The sequence below is a fragment of the Symphalangus syndactylus genome, chromosome 15, assembly GCF_028878055.3.
Source record: "Symphalangus syndactylus isolate Jambi chromosome 15, NHGRI_mSymSyn1-v2.1_pri, whole genome shotgun sequence".
NCBI lineage: Eukaryota > Metazoa > Chordata > Mammalia > Primates > Hylobatidae > Symphalangus > Symphalangus syndactylus.
The window spans coordinates 25,987,757-26,007,837 of NC_072437.2; the positions used below are offsets into that span (position 1 = coordinate 25,987,757).

General features: G+C 39.8%; 1 protein-coding gene across 1 annotated transcript in view; it reads right to left on the reverse strand.

The window, feature by feature from the left end:
• Positions 1–653: 653 nt before the first annotated feature.
• LOC129463719 (UDP-glucose:glycoprotein glucosyltransferase 2-like) overlaps positions 654–20,081 on the reverse strand; it is a 68,221-nt gene continuing 48,793 nt past the window's right edge. The window contains exons 15-18 of the mRNA XM_055244442.2: positions 19,474–19,656; positions 17,515–17,675; positions 16,763–16,877; positions 654–2,721 (exon numbers count right to left, since the gene is read on the reverse strand). Of these exons, the coding sequence (XP_055100417.2) occupies positions 2,551–2,721; positions 16,763–16,877; positions 17,515–17,675; positions 19,474–19,656 (630 nt within the window). The 3' untranslated portion in view covers positions 654–2,550. The remainder of the gene's footprint in view (positions 2,722–16,762; positions 16,878–17,514; positions 17,676–19,473; positions 19,657–20,081) is intronic.

A 20,081-nucleotide genomic window follows, 5' to 3' on the forward strand; every position in this document is an offset into this window, starting at 1 on the left:
TCAAAAAAGAATAAGACTCAGTAGCAAAGTAACAGTAACTTTCACAGAACTGTAGAACTTGTATGCTGAAAATTATAAAGCATTGTTGGAAGAAATTAAAGAAGATCTAAATAAATGGAAACAGTCTATATGCATGGATTGGGAGATTTAATATTATTAAGATGGTGATACCCCCCTCCCTTAATCTATAGATTCAAGGTAATCCCAATTAAAATTCCAATTGCCTTTGTTTTTCAGATGTAGACAAGCTGATAGTTTTTTAAATTTGACTTTCAGTTTCGATATACATGTGTGGAACGTGCAGGTTTGTTACATAGGTATACATGTGCCATGGTGGTTGGCTGCACCTATCAACCCATCATCTAGGTTTTAAGCCCTGCATGCATTAGGTATTTGTCCTAATGCTCTCACTTCCCTTGTCCCCCAACCCCCGACAGGCCCTGGTGTGTGATGTTCCCCTTCCTGTGTCCATGTGTTCTCATTGTCCAACTCCCACTTATGAGTGAGAACATGTGGTGTTTGGTTTTCTGTTCCTGTGTTAGTTTACTGAGAATGATGGCTTCCAGCTTCATCCATGTCCCTGCAAAGGACATGAACTCATTCTTTTTTATGGCTGCATAGTATTCCATGGTATACATGTGCCACATTTTCTTTATCCAGTCTATCATTGATGGCATTTGGGTTGGTTCCAATTCTTTGCTATTGTAAATAGTACTGCAATAAACATACGTGTGCATGTGTCTTTACAGTAGAATGATTTATAATCCTTTGGGTATATACTCAGTAATGGGATTGCTGGGTCAAATGGTATTTCTGGTTCTAGATCCTTGAGGAATCGCCACACTGTCCCTATATAAGAAATGGTGCTGGGAGGCTGGGTGTGGCGGCTCACGCCTGTAATCCCAGCACTTTGGGAGGCCAAGGCGGGCAGATCATGAGATCAGGAGATCGAGACCATCTTGGCTAACACAGTGAAACCCCGTCTCTACTTTTTTTTGGTAAAAATACAAAAAAAAATTAGCCAGGTGTGGTGGCAGGTGCCTATAGTCCCAGCTACTCGGGAGGCTGAGGCAGGACAATGGCATGAACCCAGGAGGTGGAGCTTGCAGTGAGCCGAGATCGTGCCACTGCACTCCAGCCTGGGTGACAGAGTGAGACTCATTCTAAAAAAAAAAAAAAAAAAAAAGAAATGGTGCTGGGAAAACTGGCAAGTCATATGCAGAAAACACAAACTGGACCCATTCCTTACACCTTATACAAAAATTAACTCAAGATGGATTAAAGATTTAAATCATGAAAACCCTAGAAGAAAACCTAGGCAATATCATTTAGGACATAGGCATGGGCAAAGACTTCATGACTAAAACACCAAAAGCAATTGCAACAAAAGCCAAAATTGACAAATAGAATCTAATTAAACTAAAGAGCTCCTGCACAGCAAAAGAAACTGTCATCAGAATGAACAGGCAGCCTACAGAATGGGAAAAAATTTTTGCAATCTATCCATCTGACAAAGGGCTAATGTCCAGCATCTACAAATAACTTAAACAAATTTACAAGAAAAAAACAACCCCATCAAAAAGTGGGCAAAAGATATGAACAGACACTTCTCCAAAGAAGACATTTATGTTGCCAACAAACATGAAAAAAAGCTCTTCCTCACTGGTCATTAGAGAAATGCAAATCAAAACCACAATGAAATACCATCTCATGCCAGTTAGAATGGTGATCATTAAAAAGTCAGGAAACAACAGATGCTGGTGAGGCTGTGGAGAAATAGGAATGCTTAAACATTGTGGGTAGGAGTGTAAATTGGACAAACTGATTCTAAAAATTCATCTAGAGTTGCAAGAGACTCTGAGTAGCCAAAGCAGTGGAAAAAAACAAAATTCGAAGGATTAACAGTTGCTGAATTCGAGGCTTATTATAAAGCTATAATAATGGCTGGGCGCAGTGGCTCACACCTATAATCCGAGCACTTTGGGAGGCCGAGGCGGGCAGATCATGAGGTCAGGAGATCGAGACCATCCTGGCCAACATGGTGAAACCCCATCTCTACTAAAATACAAAAAAATTAGCCAGGCATGAGGGTGCATGCCTATAGTCCCAGCTACTTGGGAGGCTGAGGCAGGGGAATCGCTTGAACCCGGGAGGCGGAGGTTGCAGTGAGCTGAGATTCCACCACTGCACTCTAGCCTGGTGACAGAGCTAGACTCCATCTCAAAAAAAAAATAAATAAAAAAGCTATAATAATTAAGACACTGTTACTGGCATAAGGACAGACATATAGATCAATGGAATTGAATAGCGACTCCAGAAATAAACCTTACATGTGTTGTCAGATTGATTTTTGACAAAGGTACTGTGATGGTTAATTTTATGTTTCAGCTTGGCTAGGCTGTTGGAGCCCTGTTGTTTGGTGAAACGGCAGTCTAGACGTTGCTGGGAAAGTATCTGTGGATACAATTTAGCATTTATAATCAGTTGACTTTAACTAAAGCAAATTACCCTCCACACAGTGGGTGGGCTTCATCTAATCAGTTGAAGGCCTTAATAGCAAAGATGGAGGTTTCTGTGATGTTCCCCTCCCTGAGTCCATGTGTTCTCATTGTTCAGCTCCCACTTCTGAGTTAGAACATGTGGTGCTTGGTTTTCTGTTCTTGTGTTGGTTTGCTGAGAATGATGGTTTCCAGCTTCATCCATGTCCGGTGTCTTATGTTTCTGAGTAGAACCAGAAGTCAAGGGACCATGTCAAATCTCTCCATTGTTACACCTTAATGCCTGTAACAATGCCATGCACCTGGTATTTACTCATTAAAAACTGATGACATTTATTGCCTGCTAATGGAAGAGGTTAAACTGCTCAATGTAAATAGGACATTGAAAATTTGCAGTCCAGACAGAATTTTTGTGTGTGGGTCTAGTGATTTCTGAGAACCATAAAGCTAATTTAAAGCATCTTAGGCAATAACAAGTATCTCATAGTATTCATGAGATCAATGACATCATGAAACTTAGGAAACTGAACAATAGTCGCAGAAGTTGACACACTTAAAGGAGAGATGGTCTTCCAAGCAGGGAGACTGTATGATTTTCCAGGGGTATCACCTTTGCTCAAAAGAGCATGGAAATTCCCGTTTGGAAGTTGGAATCTTTCCAGAGTCAGATTACCATCCCTCAGGAAAACCAACCTCATTTCTTATAGCCACGCAATGTGGTTAATGACGTTTGCTTTTCCTCTCTTGTAAGCTATTATCTTCAAATAGGATGCATTGCATAGGTAACAATGGGATCATGCAAATTACTGTGTAATTGGAGTTAGAGATAGGCCTGCTTAAAATCAAGAACAATAGGCCGGGCATGGTGGCTCACATCTGTAATCCTAGCACTTTGGGAGGCTGAGGCCGGCGGATGATGAGGTCAGGAGATCGAGACCATCCTGGCTAACACGGTGAAACCCCGTCTCTACTAAAAATACAAAAAGTTAGCTGGGCGTGGTGGCAGGCGCCTGTAGTCCCAGCTACCTGGGAGGCTGAGGCAGGAGAAGGGTGTGAACCTAGGAGGCAGAGCTTGCAGTGAGCCAAGATCGCGCCACTGCACTCCAGCCTGAGTGACAGAGCAAGACTCTGTCTCAAAAAAAAAAAAAAAAAAAAAAAAACAAGAACAATGAACATCCATAGAGCTGAGATTGCCATTGTCCCAGATACTTTCAGGTGTGTTATTCCATCCTTAAAACTACCCTTTGTGACAGGTGGTACTTTCCTCAGGAATATGGGACATTCAGGGATATCCACACATATTCTGGGCCATGGGAGAGTCCAGATGGGCTCTGCAGTCTAAAGTTGCTGATAGCTGTCACTCTTGCTGGGGGTCACCTGGCACATTGCCTGCTGCTACTGGGATGTCCACTCAGGGCACAGCAAACCACTGTAGTTTATTAGCACAGCAACAAGCAGTGCTCACTAAAGGCTATGAAGTTGCTGGCTTTAGCCAAGGTCCCAGCTTGCTTTCTGGGGCTGAGACTAAGGGTGTTCACCTTGACAGGGTACAGGCCATCCTGAGGCCACTTTCTGCTCCTCTAGGAGTGGAGGGCCCACCTTCTTTCCTTCTCAACTCCTCCCACTTTCTCTTCCTCCCCAGCATGCTCTAACTTCCTCCCAAGCTCTTTTTTTTTTTTTTTTTTTTTTTGAGACAGAGTTTTGCTTTGTTGCCCAGACTGGAGTGCAGTGGTATGATCTCGGCTTACTGCAACCTCTGCCTCCTGGGTTCAAGCAATTCTTGTGCCTCAGCCTCCTGAGTAGCTGGGATTACAGGCGCCTGCCACCACACCCGGCTGGTTTTTTGTATTTCAGTGGAGACAGAGTTTCACCATGTTGCCCATGCTGGTCTCGAATTCCTGAGCTCAGGCAATCTGCATGTCTCGGCTTCCCAGAGTGTTAGGATTACAGGAGTGAGCCACTGTGCCCGGCCCCAAGTTCTTGTTTAAGGATGAATCTTATAGGCTGCCTCTTTAGAGCCTTGCTTTTTGACTCTTTAAAAACAAACAAACAAACAAACAAAACAAGCACCAAAACGCCAAACTCAGGTTTGGCTTTAAAACGATTGTTATGTGTTTAGCTCAATTGGAAAAAATTGAATGTAAAAATGTATTGGGAGGCCGAGGCGGGCGGATCACGAAGTCAGAAGATCGAGACCATCCTGGCTAACATGGTGAAACCCCCATCTCTACTAAAAAAACAAAAAAATACAAAAAATTAGCCAGGCGTGGTGGTGGGCGCCTGTAGTCCCAGCTACTCAGGAGGCTGAGGCGGCAGAATTGCTTGAACCCGGGAGGCGGAGCTTGCAGCGAGCCGAGATCGCGCCACTGCACTCCAGCCTGGGCGACAGAGCGAGACTCCATTTAAAAAAAAGAAAAGTATAGATCATGTATACAATAAGGTAGATTATCAAACAGGTAGAGCAGAAGGCTCATTTCAGATCAGAAGTTCTACATTCAGTGTCACAGTGAGGGTGGTAAAAATGAAAACATTTTATTCATTTATTTAGCATGTTGCCCATTTTTTCTAATTTTAAAAATACACATATTACTTCTTCCTGTATTAATAAAAGGTTATTTTAAACGACTGTACTAATACAGTTTGTATTGTGATAAAATATACATGACAAAATTTACCATCAATTTTTTTTTTGAGATCGAGTCTCTTTCTGTCGCCCAGGCTGGAGTACGGTAGTGTGATCTTGGCTCACTGCAATCTCTGCCTCCCAGGTTCAAGCGATTCTTGTGCCTCAGCCTCCCATCCTGAGTAGCTGAGATTACAGGGGTGAGTCGCCATGCCCAGCTAATTTTTTGTATTTTTAGTAGAGACGAGGTTTCGCCATGTTGGTCAGACTGGTCTCGAACTCCTGGTCTCAAGCAATCCGCCCGCCTCGGCCTCTCAAAGTGCTGGGATTACAGGTGTGAGCCACTGTGCCCGGCCCCATCTTACCAATTTTTAAGAGTACAGTTCAGCAGCATTAAATATATTCACAATGTTGTGCAACCATCACCACCATTCATGTCGAGAATTTTTTTTGTTTTGAAAGTGTCTCACTCTGTTGCCCAGGCTGGAGTGCAATAGCACAATCACTGCTCACTGCAGCCCCCACCTCCCAGGCTCCAGTGATCCTCCCACCTCAGCCTCCCAAGTAGCTAGGACCACAGGTGTGCACCACCATGCCTAGCTAATTTTTAAATTTTTTGTAGAGATGGGCTGGTCCATGCCCTGTGTTGCCTAGGCTGGTCTCAAACTCCTGAACTCAAGTGATCCTCCTGCTTTAGCCTCCCAAAGTGCAGGGATTTTTGTGGTCTCTAGTTTGTCTCCTCTCTGGTCTATTCTCAATACTGCTACTAGCGTTATCTTGCTAAAATGCACGTTTGATCATGTCCCAAACCAATTAAAACGCTACTGTTAGATTCCCATGGCTTGCTATATTACAGACTCTTTAGCATTTTGTTCAATGCCCTATCACATTGGGTCCCTAGTTACTATATTTCAAACGAACTGTTTTTTACTGTTTTAATCTATATTTCAAACTATTTTTTCCTATTTATCTAAAGCATTTCTAATAAATACATAAGTCTTTATAATGAACTTTTCCCTTTCTGCATAGGTTTCTAGTTTCTCCCCTATCTACTTGTTTTCCACAATGACCATTTTACTTTACTGTGCACATTGAGGTGATTTTCTTTCCTTCTTTCTATTTCTACATTTTCACTTATTTTCTTTCTCTGCCAGTCTTTTCAGGGAAAGAAATACTGCTTCTCCCATCAAAGTAATTAAACCAAACCTGAACTCTTAATCCATCTTTTAAAACCTGCAGTGGTTTCCCTATAGTGTGTAGGTTAAAGTGAAAAAGCTCTTTGGTGTTCCAGGAACAGCAGGGTTCCTCCCAAATCTACTTTGCCAGCATTAGTTCTCACACTCTTCCTTCCCTGAGTGGTCCCTGCAAATGGAATCATTCTCTGTGCCCTTGTTTTGCTTATACCCTACCTTGCCCGATAATCTTTTTTCTAAATATAGTTCACTCCCTCATTTGTAATCATTTTTGAGCTTCCAGACAAAAGCTGTGTCCCAGATGAAGGCATTTCTGATTCCCCCAGTGTGCAATGCCCATGTCCTCATCTGCACTCCTATAAAATTTTATTATCACTTCTACTGGCATTCATAAGCTCGCCTACTCATAGAGGAGCTTCTTGGTAACAATTTATTGCTAATTCAGCTTCTCTTATTCCCTACAATGCCTAGCACACAATCTTGCATATAGTACATGCACCAAAAAATGCATCTTGAATCAATGAATGAGTGGAATAACTTATTTCCAAGCCTGAACACTTTATTAAAAGCTATTTACAAAACTATACTTATTTTAAATAAAAATTTCTTAAAAAAAAAACAAAACCTGTTGTTTTGGCTCTTCCATGAATGAATTCTGGATTAGGATGGGGAAGTAATTAATTTCTTACTTTAACTGGTTAGATATGTTGTATTTAGATAATTACTGAAATGGTCCAGCTTGCTAGATTTACATATAGAGAGCTGTCTTATTTAATAGTAGTAATTTCATGTATTCTTTGTGCTCTGCTTATATGCTAAGATGTCAGGATTTTCAGTAGAAAGGAAATTATTTCAAATTAAGTAAACAGAGACGTGTATGCACTCAGATAAGCATGGGCTGGCATGTGCACACACAAAACACATAGCATGTGATGGGAGGAAGGAAATGGTGAAATTGAAAGATGGGAAAAGTAAATGGGCAAAAGGCAAAATCTATAGTTACACATTCTTAGAAGCCTTACTGCTGAAATAAATAGTATAAAGTAAGTTTTCCCTTTAGGCTCTTTGGCAAAGAACACTACTTAGATCAGACACCCGGATTTGTAATTGTTCATTTCATAGAGAATTCTCTGAGGCTGAATGCCTTGCCCTCTTCCTGTGCACATTCTTTGAATCCTGAGACATCTCTAATAGTCTGCTACCTAAATCAAGATAAAGCAACACCCAGATTGTTCTACAGCAATTGCAAAATTTTTTTATTCCTGAACTCCATTTCAACTTTGTAGATATTAGTTGACCTGTCACACAGAATGAGGTTATCGTGTTTGACCTCTGTGTCCTCTGCCTATTTTAAGGGCAGAAAGTAACAGCTCAGCAGAAGTGAAGCTGAGTACCTATTCTCTGTCATGCAGCTTTACTTCTACTAAATACATGGAATTAAGTGGAAGAAATTTTATATTGCAGGAAAAAAGGATTTCCAATACCTGTTGGAGATAAGCGAAAAGCAATATCCTTTTTAAATTTGTAAGTTCAGTTGTAGTCGAGAAAAATGTATTTTGGAATATTTAACTTTTAAGTAAGCTAGAACTTTAAAGGTACCCTGTTTCAGTAATTGTTTCTGGATCTTTTACGCTAGGGAAATGAAAAGTCCAAATGCACTGCTTCTTTGGGCTATTTCTCGTGGTGGATTAAACTCCTTAATTTCAGCCCTTAATCCAGGCACAGGGAAATTCAAAGACAAGAGAGTTGCTGCTTGTGTAGAATTTGCAATCTATTGGTTGCAGTAACCAAATAAATGAAAATATGGTGACACAACGTAAGTCTGAGTACAAAAGTCTGCGGAGGTAGGACTGCATCTTTCTGATTCACTGCTTCGTTCCTGGCATCTAGCACAATGCTTTGCACATGGCGGAAGCTCAATAAATATGTGTTAGATGTGATATGGGATTCTGCAGACAAGGAACTTCTAGATGTAGTACTTGATCCAGTTCATAGAGGGCTCCCCACTGGAGCCACCTGAGCAAAGTCTTGAAGGTAATGTAAAAGTCACCATGCATAGAGAAAACGGCCACCAGATGGAATTGACTGTGAAGGGCATTCCAGAACAATGGAACAGAGTGGGAAAAGCACAATAGCATGAGAGAACATGCAATGTTTCTGTTGGATCCAGGGTCAAAAGGAAAGTCTCTAGAGGCAGCAAGTCCAAATTATGAAAGAACTTGGGGAATAAGTGATATATTTGCACTTTAGCATGAAGTCTACCAGGAGTCCATGAAGCATTTAGCAGAGTGGTATACTCAAGTTTGCACGGAAGAAAAATTTCACTGTGACATTGGTGTTTTGAAGGAAGGGGAGAATGGGATAATCCAGACCAGAAAATTAAAATATTCCAAATTATGATATGAAAAAGTTGTATTAGCCTATTCTCACACTACTAAAATGAACTACTGGGTGGAGCCAAGATGGCCGAATAGGAACAGCTCCAGTCTCCAGCTTCCAGCCCCAGCGACACAGAAGACGGGTGATTTCTGCATTTCTGCTTGAGGTACCGGTTTCATCTCACTAGGGAGTGCCTAACAGTGGGTGCAGGACAGTCGGTGAAGCGCACTGTGCGCGAGCCGAAGCAGGGCGAGGCATTGCCTCACTCGGGAAGCGCAAGGGGTCAGGGAGTTCCCTTTCCTAGTCAAAGAAAGGGGAAACAGACGGCACCTGGAATATCGGGTCAGTCCCGTCCTAATACTGCGCTTTTCCAACGGGCCTGGAAAACGGCACACTAGGAGATTGTGTCCCGCACCTGGCTTGGAGGGTCCTATGCTCACGGAGTCTCGCTGATTGCTAGCACAGCAGTCTGAGATCACGCTGCAAGGCGGCAACGAGGCTGGGGGAGGGGCGCCCGCCATTGCCCAGGCTTGCTTAGGTAAACAAAGCAGCCAGGAAGCTCGAACTGGGTGGAGCCCACCACAGCTCAAGGAGGCCTGCCTGCCTCTGTAGGCTCCACCTCTGGGGGCAGGGCACAGACAACCAAAAACTCAGCGAGGACCTCCACAGCCTTAAATGTCCCTGTCTGACTGACAGCTTTGAAGAGAGTAGTGGTTCTCCCAGCACACAGCTGGAGATCTGAGAACGGACAGACTGCCTCCTAAAGTGGGTCCCTCACCCCTGAGCAGCCTAACTGGGAGGCACCCCCCCAGTAGGGACAGACTGACACCTCATTCAACCGGGTACTTCTCTGAGACAAAACTTTCAGAGGAACTATCAGACAGCTGAATTTGTGGTCTCACGAAAATCCGCTGTTCTGCAGCCACCGGTGCTGACACCCAGCCAAACAGGGTCTGGAGTGGACCTCTAGTAAACTCCAACAGACCTGCAGCTGAGGGTCTTGTCTGGTAGAAGGAAAATTAACAAACAGAAAGGACATCCACACCAAAAACCCATCTGTACATCACCATCATCGAAGACAAAAAGTAGACAAAACCACAAAGATGGGGAAAAAAACAGACCAAAAAAACTGGAAACTCTAAAAAACAGAACACCTCTCCTCCTCCAAAGGAACGCAGTTCCTCACCAGCAATGGAACAAAGCTGGATGGAGGATGACTTTGATGAGTTGAGAGAAGAAGGCTTCAGACGATCAAACTACTCTGAGCTACGAGAGGAAATTCAAAACAATAGCAAAGAAGTTAAAAACTTTGAAAAAAAATTAGAAGAATGGATAACTAGAATAACCAATGGAGAGAAGGGCTTAAAGGAGATGATGGAGCTGAAAGCCAAGTTTCGAGAACTACGTGAAGAATGCAGAAGCCTCAGTAGCAGATGCGATCAACTGGAAGAAAGGGTATCGCTGATAGAAGATGAAATGAATGAAATGAAGAGAGAAGGGAAGTTTAGAGAAAAAAGAATAAAAAGAAATGAACAAAGCCTCCAAGAAATTTGGGACTATGTGAAAAGACCAAACCTACGTCTGATTGGTGTACCTGAAAATGATGGGGAGAATGGAACCAAGTTGGAAAACACTCTGCAAGATATTATCCAGGAGAACTTCCCCAATCTAGCAAGGCAGGCCAGCATTCAGATTCAGGAAATACAGAGAATGCCACAAAGATACTCCTCGAGAAGGGCAACTCCAAGACACATAATTGTCAGATTCACCAAAGTTGAAATGAAGGAAAAAATGTTAAGGGCAGCCAGAGAGAAAGGTCGGGTTACCCACAAAGGGAAGCCCATCAGACTAACAGCTGATCTCTCAGCAGAAACTCTACAAGCCAGAAGAGAGTGGGGGCCGATATTCAACATTCTTAAAGAAAAGAATTTTCAACCCAGAATTTCCTATCCCGCCAAACTAAGCTTCATAAGTGAAGAAGAAATAAAATACTTTACAGACAAGCAAACGCTGAGTGATTTTGTCACCACCAGGCCTGCCCTAAAAGAGCTCCTGAAGGAAGCACTAAACATGGAAAGGAACAACCGGTAACAGCCCCTGCAAAAACATGCCAAATTGTAAAGACCATCGAGGCTAGGAAGAAACTATAGCAACTAATGAGCAAAATAACCAACTAACATCATAATGACAGGATCAGATTCACACATAACAATATTCACGTTAAATGTAAATGGGCTAAATGCTCCAATCAAAAGACACAGACTGACAAACTGGATAAGGAGTCAGGACCCATCAGTGTGCTGTATTCAGGAAACCCATCTCACGTGCAGAAACACACATAGACTCAAAATAAAGGGATGGAGGAAGATCTATCAAGCAACTGGAAAACAAAAAAAGGCAGGGGTTGCAATCCTAGTCTCTGATAAAATAGACTTTAAACCAACAAAGATCAAAAGAGACAAAGAAGGCCATTACATAATGGTAAAGGGATCAATTCAACAAGAAGAGCTAACTATCCTAAATATATATGCACCCAACACAGGAGCACCCAGATTCATAAAGCAAGTCCTCAGTGACCTACAAAGGGACTTAAACTCCCACACAATAATAATGGGAGATTTTAACACCCCACTGTCAGCATTAGACAGATCAACGAGACAGAAAGTTAACAAGGATATCCAGGAAATGAACTCAGCTCTACGTAAAGTGGACCTAATAGACATCTACAGAACTCTCCACCCCAAATCAACAGAATATACATTTTTTTCAGCACCACACCACACCTATCCCAAAATTGACCACATAGTTGGAAGTAAAGCTCTTCTCACCAAATGTAAAAGAACAGAGATTATAACAAACTGTCTCTCAGACCACAGTGCAATCAAACTAGAACTCAGGATTAAGAAACTCAGTCAAAACCGCTCAACTACATGGAAACTGAACAACCTGCTCCTGAATGACTATTGGGTACATAATGAAATGAAGGCAGAAATAAAGATGTTCTTTGAAACCAACGAGAACAAAGACACAACATACCAGAATCTCTGGGACACGTTCAAAGCAGTGTGTAGAGGGAAATTTATAGCACTAAATGCCCACAAGAGAAAGCAGGAAAGATCCAAAATTGACACCCTAACATCACAATTAAAAGAACTAGAAAAGCAAGTGCAAACACATTCAAAAGCTAGCAGAAGGCTAGAAATAACTAAAATCAGAGCAGAACTGAAGGAAATAGAGACACAAAAAACCCTTCAAAAAATTAATGAATCCAGGAGCTGGTTTTTTGAAAAGATCAACAAAATTGATGGACCACTAGCAAGACTAATAAAGAAGAAAAGAGAGAAGAATCAAATAGATGCAATAAAAAACGAAAAAGGGGATATCACCACCGATCCCACAGAAATACAATCTACCATCAGAGAATACTACAAACACCTCTATGCAAATAAACTAGAAAATCTAGAAGAAATGGATAAATTCCTCCACACATACACCCTCCCAAGACTAAACCAGGAAGAAGTTGAATCTCTGAATAGACCAATAACAGGTTCTGAAATTGTGGCAATAATCAATAGCTTACCAACCAAAAAGAGTCCAGGACCTGATGGATTCACAGCTGAATTCTACCAGAGGTACAAGGAGGAACTGGTACCATTCCTTCTGAAACTATTCCAATCGATAGAAAAAGAGGGTATCCTCCCTAACACATTTTACGAAGCCAGCATCGTCCTGATACCAAAACCTGGCAGAGACATAACCAAAAAAGAGAATTTCAGACCAATATCCTTGATGAACATTGATGCAAAAATCCTCAATAAAATACTGGCAAACCGAATCCAGCAGCACATCAAAAAGCTTATCCACCATGATCAAGTGGGCTTCATCCCTGGGATGCAAGGCTGGTTCAACATACGCAAATCAATAAATGTAATCCAGCATATAAACAGAACCAAACACAAAAACCACATGATTATCTCAATAGATGCAGAAAAGGCCTTTGACAAAATTCAACAACCCTTCATGCTAAAAACTCTCAATAAATTAGGTATTGATGGGACGTATCTCAAAATAATAAGAGCTATCTACAACAAACCCACAGCCAATATCATACTGAATGGGCAAAAACTGGAAGCATTCCCTCTGAAAACTGGCACAAGACAGGGATGCCCTCTCTCACCGCTCCTATTCAACATAGTGCTGGAAGTTCTGGCCAGAGCAATCAGGCAGGAGAAGGAAATAAAGGGTATTCAATTAGGAAAAGAGGAAGTCAAATTGTCCCTGTTTGCAGATGACATGATTGTATATCTAGAAAACCCCATTGTCTCAGCCCAAAATCTCCTTAAGCTGATTAGCAACTTCAGCAAAGTCTCAGGATACAAAATTAATGTACAAAAATCACAAGCATTCTTGTACACCAATAACAGACAAACAGAGAGCCAAATCATGAGTGAACTCCCATTCACAATTGCTTCAAAGAGAATAAAATACCTAGGAATCCAACTTACAAGGGATGTGAAGGACTTCTTCAAGGAGAACTACAAACCACTGCTCAATGAAATAAAAGAGGATACAAACAAATGGAAGAACATTCCATGCTCATGGGTTGGAAGAATCAATATCGTGAAAATGGCCATACTGCCCAAGGTAATTTATAGATTCAATGCCATCCCCATCAAGCTACCAATGACTTTCTTCACAGAATTGGAAAAGACTACTTTAAAGTTCATATGGAACCAAAAAAGAGCCCGCATCGCCAAGTCAATCCTAAGCCAAAAGAACAAAGCTGGAGGCATCATGCTACCTGACTTTAAACTATACTACAAGGCTACAGTAACCAAAACAGCATGGTACTGGTACCACAACAGAGACATAGATCAATGGAACAGAACAGAGCCCTCAGAAATGATGCCGCATAGCTACAACTATCTGATCTTTGACAAACCTGACAAAAACAAGAAATGGGGAAAGGCTTCCTTATTTAATAAATGGTGCTGGGAAAACTGGCTAGCCATATGTAGAAAGCTGCAACTGGATCCCTTCCTTACACCTTATACAAAAATTAATTCAAGATGGATTAAAGACTTATATGTTAGACCTAAAACCATTAAAATCCTACAAGAAAACCTAGGCAATACCATTCAGGACATAGGCGTGGGCAAGGACTTCATGTCTAAAACACCAAAAGCAATGGCAACAAAAGCCAAAATCGACAAATGGGATCTCATTAAACTAAAGAGCTTCTGCACAGCAAAAGAAACTATCATCAGAGTGAACAGGCAACCTACACAATGGGAGAAAATTTTTGCAACCTACTCATCTGACAAAGGGCTAATATCCAGAATCTACAATGAACTCAAACAAATTTACAAGAAAAAAACAAACAACCCCATCAAAAAGTGGGCAGAGGACATGAACAGACACTTCTCAAAAGAAGACATTTATGCAGCCAAAAAACACATGAAGAAATGCTCCTCATCACTGGCCATCAGAGAAATGCAAATCAAAACCACAGTGAGATACCATCTCACACCAGTTAGAATGGCCATCATTAAAAAATCAGGAAACAACAGGTGCTGGAGAGGATGTGGAGAAATAGGAACACTTTTACACTGTTGGTGGGACTGTAAACTAGTTCAACCATTGTGGAAGTCAGTGTGGCGATTCCTCAGGGATCTAGAACTAGAAATACCATTTGACCCAGCCATCCCATTACTGGGTATATACCCAAAGGACTATAAATCATGCTGCTATAAAGACACATGCACACGTATGTTTATTGCGGCACTATTCACAATAGCAAAGAGTTGGAACCAACCCAAATGTCCAACAACGATAGACTGGATTAAGAAAATGTGGCACATATACACCATGGAATACTATGCAGCCATAAAAAATGATGAGTTCGTGTCCTTTGTAGGGACATGGATGAAACTGGAAAACATCATTCTCAGTAAACTATCGCAAGGACAAAAAACCAAACATCGCATGTTCTCACTCATAGGTGGGAATTGAACAATGAGAACTCATGGACACAGGAAGGGGAACATCACGCTCCGGGGACTGTTGTGGGGTGGGGGGAGGGGGGAGGGACAGCATTAGGAGATACACCTAATGCTAAATGACGAGTTAATGGGTGCAGGAAATCAACATGGCACATGGATACATATGTAACAAACCTGCACATTGTGCACATGTACCCTAAAACCCTAAAGTATGAAAAAAAAAAAAAAAATATCAAATAATAATACTTCTGATAGGTTGTATTGAAAAAAATAAAAAATAAAAAAAAAAATAAAATGAACTACTGGAGACTGGGTAATTTATCTTTAAAAAAGGATATGTAAACACATATATATTTGAAGATCTCCCAATTTTCAAGAATGATTAAAAAAATCAGTTCCTTACCAGTGTGGTCTTGAATAACTCATTCATATTTTGACATATAATTTCCCACTTACGAACATCACACTCCGGGGACTGTTGTGGGGTGGGGGGAGGGGGGAGGGACAGCATTAGGAGATATACCTAATGCTAAATGACGAGTTAATGGGTGCAGCAAAACAACATGGCACATGGATACATATGTAACAAACCTGCACATTGTGCACATGTACCCTAAAACCTAAAGTATAATAAAAAATAATAATAATAATAATAATAATAATTTCCCACTTACTAGATAAACAAAGGGACTAAGCTTTCTACATTATCTGGAGCCTCTGTTAACTCTTTTCCTTAATTTTTACTTTATTCCCCCCATCTTTATCCCAACCATACTGACTTTCTTGCTATTCCTCAAACACGGAAGGCCCACTCCCACCTTGGGATATTTACATCAGATATTCTCCTTGGCCTGCATCTGCGTCAGCTTTTATGCCTCCATCTAAAATTCACTCAAAAGTCATCTTCATAGGGACATATGGCCACCCAATTTATACCTGCAAGCCCCAGCCCCTATTCACTATTCTGAACTCTCTATCATGCTTTCATGTTTTTTTTTTCTCCAAAACATTTATCTTTAAATATTATTTTTAAATTTTATTTTTCTACTAGAATGAAAATATGAGCTAAAGAAATCTTGTTTTTGTTTTCTGATGTCTGAAGTCTTAGGAGAATATCTGGCACATAGCAGGTATTCAACAGATGAATGAATGAATAAACATGCATGGTTGTGATAAAAATAAGAAAGAAGAGTCTTTCGCTTCTGCTAAAAGACTACAGAGTATTTTGCTTCTGCTTAAATTATCTAAAATGTTTCAGATGCAATAATGAGGAAATTGATAGGATATTAGGAAAATAGTGCTTGTGAGGTGAAAGAAAATGTTCAGGCAATATCAGGGTGGGCGTGCACTGGATGAAGGGAGTTTGTCTTAAAGATCAGAGAGAGAGACTTGAGCATGTTTACACCATGATAGAAGAGAGTAAGAAAAAAGAGGGTGATATGGTTTGGCTGTGTCCCCACCTAAATCTCATCATAAATGGTAATTCCCATAATCCCCACCTGTTGTGGGAGGGACCAGGTAGACATAATTGACTCATGGGGATGGTTTCCCCCATCCTGTTCTCTAGACAGTGAGTGGGTTCTCATGAGATCTGATGGTTTCAAGAGGGGCTTCCCCCTTCACTGGGCACTCATTCTCTCTCCTGCCACCATGTGAAGAAGGACGTATTTGCTTCCCCTTCTGCCATGATTGTAAGTTTCCTGAGGCCTCCCCAGCCATGCAGAACTGTGAGTCAATGAAACCTCTTTCCTTTATAAATTACCCAGTCTTGGGTACATCTTTATTAGCAGTGAGAATGGACTAATACAGAGGGTAACTAAAACAGGGCATAAAGTAGAAAGAAGAGGTTTGAGAATGGAAAAGTGAGGATAAAATACTATTAGTTTTGAAAATGTTGAGCTTGAGGTGAAAAAATTATGTATAAGTAGAGATATCCAATAGATAATTACATAAACAGCAGTAAATTGAGAAAAAAGCTCAAAATATAAGACTTTAAAGTTTATGAGCACCGAGTTGGAACAGTCTATGTACACACACTCAAAATTATTCTGTTAACATTTTACTTACCTGATCTAGGTTTGAAAGACTGTTTGGATCTTGACTGAGAGCTTGGTATTGGCTCCTGAGCCTGTCACCTGCTCCAATTCTCCTGAACTTCTTGAGATCCACTACATATAAAGCACTGCAAAAATGAATTACTTCTTGATAGCCTATGTTGTTTATGTAGCTTTAGTTTTACTTTCCTCCAATGAATGTCTACAGTGACGGTATTAACTACAGATATCCTAGGATCTAATAACAATTAATCCTTTCATAAACTTGCTCCTAATATCTAATACTGTTTCCCAGGAGTTTTAAGTTTGTTTTAATTTTGGCAGAACCCATCATCTTTTAGGGACACCCCAAGCTTTTCCAAGTTGTCATAAAACTCATGGCCTCACAAAAGGCCACGAGGCTTTGAAGATATAATCTTAATTTTATTTCACAAACCAAGTTTAAATCTTCTGGAGTAGTTAGGAGCCGTATTACTTGGGTTTAACTCCTAGCTCAGTTATATACTAGCAGGGTAAGCCTGGGCAAATTACATAAATGCTGTATGCCTCAGTTTCCACATCTACAAAATGGAGATAATAACAGTATCTCAAAAGAGTGTCATAAAGATTTTATGACTTAATATACGTAAAGGCTTACAAGAGTGACTGGCATGAAATGAACACTATGTAATTGGTTGCTTTTACTGTGTAATTTTTAAGAAAACTGAAAGCTGTAATTCAATACATTATTTATTTACTAAATGGTAAGGGTCTGACTTTTCTTACCTGATATGGTATTTCCGTCTTAAAAGATGTGATGCCCAGTATCCTGTTTTCCAGAAACGATATCCATCCATTTCCCTGCGGCTATCACAAAATGGAGTATACCCATAAGGAGTTCCATCCAGATCGAAGTCTCGAAGTTCTTTTAGATCATGTCTCACAATCTAAATAATTAAAATAGACTGTCTGATAAAGACTGTAAAATAACATAAGCCCTTTTTTATGGGAATCTCAAATCGTTATTACTCTACTACAGAAATCCAAAGAGCTGTATTTTCCTCACAGTGCTTTCATGTAATATGAATTTACTGAATTTAACGTTTATTCCTCTTGTCTTTACAGGTTAAAGGTAAACTAAAATTTATATTCCTAGTCTTTAAGACAGTGGTCTTACTCATCAACAAGAATATTTTGTTATGTCCTTTATAAACAAGTCATTTTACGAATCAGACATTTGGGGAAGGGGTTAAATATTATATAAGTGCAGAGCTCTAAGTTTCTCAAAGTATAAATAACAAAATCATTCCATGCCAAATCTCCATTACTGTATATCGGCAAATGTTAAGTTTGAATCATAAAAAAAACTCCCAATTATTCTAAATAGCTTGAATAAAATAATATCAATGTTATTTTTTAATACGCTCAAGCCTTCTAGAACAATATTACTGTACACGTTCAAAGAAAGGTAGGAGGAAGAATCATATTAGATATTATGTGTGGGGCACAGATGGGAGGATTGCTTGAGGCCAGAAGTTTGAGACCAGCCTGGGCAACACAGTGAGACCCTGTCTGTACAAAAAAAAGAAATTAGCCAGGCCCGGTGGTGTGCATGTGGAGTTCCAGCTCCTAGGATGCTGAGGTGGGAGGATGGCTCGAACACATGAGTCTGAGGCTACAGCAAGCTATGACTGTGCCACTGCACTCCAGCCTGGATGACAGAGTGAGACCCTGTCTCTTAAAAAAAAAAAAAAAAAAAAAAAAGTGTGTTTAGAAATGCTATTTTCTTAGTTTTCTTTGTAATGTTTCATATTTATCAATTTGGAATAGAGTACAAAAATAATAATAGTTTAGAATATGAGTACATTCTAATATAGGACTTGAAAATATACTTTTTGTTCCACATAAATTCTAACTTATCCATTTAATTTATATTTTCATGTACATATTACTTTTTTCTTAGAAATTCTGTGTATTTTCAAATTTTTTTTTCCCACTAATGATTCAAAAGCAATGCAAGGAGGGAAAAAGGAAAAGTCATAATTTTTGGACATATAAATTTTGAAGGCAGAGGGCCTTGGGTTTGTTTTTTTGTTGTTTTTGGCCAAATTTATTTGCTTTTATTTTTAGAGACAGGGTCTCACTCTGTCACTCAGGCTGGAGTGCAGTGGCATGATTATATCTCACTGTGACCTCTAATTCCTGGGCTCAAACTTTCCTCCCCACCTCAGCCTCCAAAAGTGCTGAGACTACAGGCATAAGTTGGCCAAATTTAAAATGCTCTTTTCCTTAGGTGATAGAATGATGAGAATTTGGTTATTGGTTGAATGCAAAAGAATGCTGTTGAAGGTGGAAGAATAAGAGTTGTATGTAACTGCTAGCTTTTCTAGCAAGAAGAAATTCCCAATTTTAAACAAATATCAGCTCATAATTTACAGGAATTCATTTAACTACTCTTACTATGACTAATATAAGTATCTGTTTTAGTTCTCAAACGTAAAAAACTACTACTTAGGAGAGAAAACTTCCATGTCCTAAATAATAAATGGTACTTCTTACAATACCTTCAATTTTCCCCTGGAATTCTGACTTTTTGTTTTTAAAGATACTTTGCTTATATATCACAATCATATCTTAAGCACTGTAATGAAGATAATAAACATGAGCAACATGAATTAATTTCTATATTGATAGAAGTGTAAAAAATGTTTGTGTATTACTAAAAGTAGTAGTTAATCTTATTACCTGGACAGCATCAACAAAAATGATTTTGTCCACTGCTAGTGGGAAAAGAACATCAAGGAAAAGAATTTTGTAACCCCAAATAATCCTTTGTCTTTCAGTCTGTTGACGAAGCCAACGGGGCCACCTATATTGAACTAGTTCATATCGGAATCCATACTCTTTAGCCATGTGAGGAATTACTTCCTAAAAACACACACACAAAATCAACCAATATGTTCAAGAGAAAGTAGTTTTGTTTTGGAGAAAAAAAAACATTAAAAAGGTAAAGTTTCCTATAAATTGTTATAAACGAATAGGCATGATGTCTAAATACTACTTCTACAACAGACTTATTAATGAGAAATATTAAAATGCTAACAAATATGAAAACACAAGTATAAATAAAACTATATAATTTAATGTCATTAAAAATAAGTGCACTATATTATTTAACAAACTTATTAATGGAAGATAAATGTTCCCATACTTTTATTGTTAACATCTGACTTGAGAAAACTGACTTAAAAAAAAGCCTCTGGATCTTGGAACACCTACGTATCAAATAGTTCATGTATATGTCAACAGGTTGGCTGGTCAGAGATGTAAAGATGAAGAGAGGATACAAAAAA